Here is a 5,244-nt window from a genome sequence, read left to right as displayed (position 1 = left end):
TTTATTTTTGTTATTTGCTTTTGGATTAATTTTGAACTTGGACGAAAAATGTGCAGTTGATTTGAAAATTGTAAATAAATAAATTAGATATATTCATAAATTGCATAATAGTGTCTTGTGAGCTGTGAACCAACGGTTCACACCCCGGCATTCCGCTGAAGGTTAGGGTGTGACAGTTGTTGTGGAGTGATGAACCCAAGAAACTCAACGAATTCCCTCCTTAAATCAGAACTCAAGAACCCTTCTTAATATAAGGAAAAGAAAAGATCGACGCACATTCAAGAATTAATCTGAGAAGATGCTAGAAGTTCAAGTTTTGACGCAACCCTCGTTCATCTTTTAAAAGAACTTGTAAAGAATCCAACCTCTACATTGTTGAATTGAAGAAATAGAGAAAAAGGAATATTGAACTATTCAAAGAGAGAGCGTCCAAGTGTGTTAATCTAGAAATTGATACATATCAGGGTACTGAAATTAGTCTTGCTTCAAGAAGAATCTTGCAAGAAATGGTGTTTGTACAAAGCTTCAAAAGAAGAACTATTACATATGAGCTAGTCACATGAAGAATTTACAATGTTTTTGTGAATTATAAAGAACTTCGACTCAGTCATGTATGCTTAGGATTGGAAATACCGAAATAGTAGAAATCAATGAAATCTCTGAAAGACAACACACTCATGAGGTGGTTTATACATTAGAACCAACAACAAACTTTATAAATTTGAAGATTTTGAGTTGAAATGTATTAATACTAAAGATATCATTAAGCTGAGAAAAAATTGCCGGTTGTGAATGAAGAAATTGCAGTTGTTTATGAAGACATTATGGTTGTATATAAATAAATTGTAGAAGTCAATAATTGCGTGTGTGAGATGTTGCATAACTGATTCAAGAGAAAAGACAGATAAAAATATTAATAAAAAACTATTTTTTTTCTATAAAGTTATAACTGTTATAGATTGCTAACTTAGAGTTTACTTTATATCATTTTTCCATTGTGACGTGCTTATTTTTATTAACGTATTGACGTGACATTTTTACATTTTTGTATAAAATTCTAAATATAATTACCAGCGACCTCGCCACAACACACAGCTTGTGCAGTTTCAATATTTAAATAAAATTTTGAATATTATCAACGACTTCAAGGTTTCTTATATAAACTTACAAATGTTATCAAAACCTCTTTCAAAGTGTGATTTTGCGGCATGTCCCGTCACTATTTCACCAATTATAGATGATTTATTTTAATACTAGGTAGAGCCCGTGTTTCACATGGATAAAAAATATAATAAAAATAAAAAATTGTTATATGTAATACATTAATTATAAATGAATTAACAATATATCATTTAGAAGTCAAGAAATTCAACACAATAACTACTTAAATAGAGTTGGTAAACATCTTTAGTTTGAAACATGAGGTATCGGGTTCAAAACTTGTATCACACAAGAAGAAGATATGATAAAATAGAAAACTGCTCAAATGCCTTGTGAAAGCCCTTGAATGAGCCCTACATCAATTATTAAATATTAATTCAATGTTTTTTAATACTTTCATGAAAAGTAACAAAAACTTAGGAGAGTAATTATAAAAATGGAAAGTTAAACAAAAAAAAAGATTTTATTTTATACGAAATCAAAGATTCAATAAACGAATGATTCCGAGAGCCATAAAGTTGTAACTAATATAAATTTCAAACTCTTATCATCAATAACTCAAAAAATCTTTCAATTTTCAAGAAACAAAATCTTGAATAAAAAATAGTCATCCACCATGTTCCCCAACCACGCCACCACCTCCGACGAACCAGACACCCATAAAAAACCCAAGACCACCACCTCCAGTGGCTCAACTGAGGTTCTCAAGCGACCTAGAGGCCGTCCACCAACAAAACCCATCAGGTTCTGTTACCAAGAAACCCAACCGAAGACCACCAATGACGGTGGATAACTGTATGCCACAGTACGTGTTAGAGGTCTCCGGTGGATCGGATATTATTGCTGCTGTCATGCAGTTTTGCAACAGCCGGAGAATCAGTCTTTGTGTGTTGTCCGGGTCGGGTAGTGTTTGTGACGTGTGTTTACAACTACCCACAACCACAACTGCTCTTACCGTCCAAGGCTGTTTCAGTTTGTTGTCGATTTCTGCTACTGTAATTCCGTCGTCTTCTCCGGTTTCCGACATGCTACCACCTTCTGCTAGCGGTTAGTCTCCTCTTTAACTTTGTAACTAACTGAATGCTGATCGGTTTGATGGTTTCTTGATTATTGTTTTAGTTTATTATGTTGTGATAATTGGTTTCTTGTGCTTGGTGAAACTGGAATTATGAAGTTTTGAATAAGGCTCTGGCAAATTTGATGATGGTTTTACATCTATTTGATTTGTCAAAGGATCTGGTTATCTGGTCAACGTTTTGACCGGCTTTTTTTTTCTTTTATTATTATTATTATTATTATTATTATTATTATTGTTATTATTATTATTTTCCAAAAATCCCAACTCGCGGATGTAATACGAGATTGAGATGTTTTATTTGTCTTTTCTAAATCCTGTGTCAAATTTCGAACCCATAGACCGTGCTTATTCGTGTCAATGTGGGTTATATAGTGAATGCTTAAAAGTAAAATTAGGTGTAAATGAGGTTTATTTGTGAACATATGTTCAAAAGTAAAATTAGTGTTTTTTTAAACGACGATTTTTTTGTATTAGACTAAAAGCTCTCTAAATTTGGAGAGCCCTGATGCCCCACTTTGGCCAACCTATGTAATCTTAATTAGGCTCACGTTGGCTTCAAAGTACTTTGGCTTGAGCGTTCCCCCGGGAAATCATACCGCCAGCTGTCACTTAACAGTCGTTGTGCCGCCACAAGAGCAGAACTATCTGGCATAACACATGGTGTGATGAAAACCCGGGTGGGCTCGAAATTCAAACCGGCAACTTTGTAAAAGGTCTAGCTTAAATCCTTGTATGTTTATTAGTTGTCAATGCCAGTTTATTCTGTGAATATTTAAAAGTAAAAGTAACAAATATAATGTTTATTTTGTTAAGTTTGACTGATATAATTATGCGGTTTATTTGATGAATGTTCACAAGTAAATAAAACAAAGATGTTTATTTTCTTAAGTTTGACTAGGTCATATATTATGGCCTTATGGGAATTTCCTATTGGACTGGGAGTTTCCAAAGTCTAGAATCATAGTTGAATCTTTCTATAAAATACCAAGATGTAACTAAAGTTTAAAAGTCAGAAAAACATATATTATTAATGTAAATTACTAAATTTTGTCTTCTTTTTTTTCTGTCACAGACTGTCTTGCCAAGTTTATCATATCATTAGCGGGTCCAAGAGGCCAGATGTTCGGTGGCGTTGTCGTTGGTCCACTCATATCCTCCAGAACAGTTTACATAGTCGGAGCAACGCTTAGCAACCCACTCTACCACCGGTTACCGATGGAAGACAACGATCACATAAGGAGTTCCGGACATGGGTCTGTTTCTGCAGCTGCAGTAGATAAATCTCCAGGTTCTGTTGGTGGAGATAATGGACAGCATCATGCAGCAGCGCAATCGCCACCGCCACAGCCACAGCCAACCGTGATAGAATCATTGTCAGTGTATGGTTTACACCAGTTCCCTGCTGGCTTCAGATGGTCACCTACACAACAGCAAACTCCACCCAGATTCTTCACTTCATTACTAAATGGATCTTTATGAGCATGGATTTAACCATTGTGTAGGTTTTTGTGTTTCATCAACAAATCTTTTGTTAATATTGTGAGAGTAGATACTTGTTAATGGTAGAAGTTTTGTTAACCTGAATTTTAGAGTATATGAGATACTAATAATGTAGTATGTTGCTACAAGTTTCTGAAACTAAACCAGTCTTAAACATCATTCTATGCTGAATTTAAATTTTGTATGATATATTATTTTATTCATCTAGCATCTAAGATTCTAAATGATGCTATTGCCGGTGGCAGATGCTTGAGTTTTCATGTGGATGAGTTGAAAACGTGTCAGGACAAAACAGATGCGTACATTAGTTCTATAAAATTAGACTTTTTTTTTTGGGATTAACAAGTGCTTTAGATTCAGCTTATAGTTCTAGATAGTTTTTGGAATTCACTTTTCACCACCCGTGAAAAGTGAGCTCGGCTTGGGTGAAAAACTTGATGGGGTTTGCTTGGTTCGCTTGTCACACCATCAAATTTTAGAAAAGATGCTGTCAAAACTTGTGTGAGTTCGCTTGAAGCACGTGTTATATATGACAATGATTGGAATTAAAAGAATATCATTGAGCTCTACTACATTTAAAAAACAAAAAAAGTTGTACATTTCTTGAGGATATATACAAAACTATCATATCACAAGCTAAATTAATCTCACTCTCATCATCCCCACCATTGATGAACTGCCACACCTAAATCTTTCAACTGACCATACAAAGCTAAACATTTCCAATATGGTCTCTTACACTTCTTGCATTTCATACTTTGATATTTGCATTCCATGAATAACTCATCCACTAAGTCTATTACTTTGTTGTTTATTAACTCTTCAACCACATCTGCCTCAGCTTTCATCACCACATACTCACATTTCTTCACATTTTCTCTAAGCCAATCTGGTATCTCGGTTTCCACAAACATATCATTATATGGATCATTAACTTCATTCGTTTCGGGTATGGTTGTTTCAAGTTGATAGATCTCAAAGTTCTTGTTCCTTGTTGGATAGTTTTCAATGAACCATCCTGCATCCCCATTGACATCTATGAACACCAATCGCGGGTAGTCTTGTAGGGGATCTTTCATCAAGTCTGGAAGATAACGAGTTTTCTTCGAGTATGTTTTAGATTTCCCCGAAGCCCCTCTTGGAGGTTCAAGTAGGACATTTTCAAAACTCTTAATAGCTTCCGCTTTCCTTTGTTCGAACATGAGGCTCGTATGTGGAATGGGATTAGGATTTACATGTTTATGAGCCATGTATTGTTTCCTTATTATAGATCCAATCCAGGGTATAGAAAGCAAAGATATCACCATTAAAAAAGCTTTAACATGATGCTTTAAGCAATAAGCATGTAATAGCTTGATTGCCAATAGAATAGTAAGAATAATATGATGGGTTTTGGTTTGTAAACCAAGATGAATCCAATTCCTTGCCATGCAAGCCACGTTCATGGAAATTAGGACAGATTCGAAAAAGGTTGAAGGGTTTTGTAGTATGAATAATATAAAACA

The 5,244-nt window shown here is 34.6% G+C and overlaps 1 protein-coding gene and 1 pseudogene across 1 annotated transcript; one reads left to right on the top strand and one right to left on the bottom strand.

Moving 5' to 3' along the window:
* The first annotated feature begins 1,777 nt into the window (after positions 1 to 1,777).
* On the top strand, positions 1,778 to 3,718 carry LOC143541527 (AT-hook motif nuclear-localized protein 28-like; annotated as a pseudogene).
* Positions 3,719 to 4,395: 677 nt separating this feature from the next.
* LOC143541426 (uncharacterized) lies at positions 4,396 to 4,989 on the bottom strand. Its single transcript, XM_077034285.1, has one exon. The coding sequence runs from the start codon at positions 4,987 to 4,989 to the stop codon at positions 4,396 to 4,398; it is 594 nt and encodes a 197-aa protein (XP_076890400.1).
* Positions 4,990 to 5,244: the final 255 nt, after the last annotated feature.

The sequence above is a fragment of the Bidens hawaiensis genome, unplaced genomic scaffold (assembly GCF_021521415.1).
Source record: "Bidens hawaiensis isolate Kalapana, Puna unplaced genomic scaffold, B.hawaiensis_p1.1 tig00000055_1, whole genome shotgun sequence".
NCBI lineage: Eukaryota > Viridiplantae > Streptophyta > Magnoliopsida > Asterales > Asteraceae > Bidens > Bidens hawaiensis.
The sequence above is the reverse complement of the archived record's forward strand: the minus strand, read 5'-3'. Positions and strand labels throughout refer to the sequence as shown.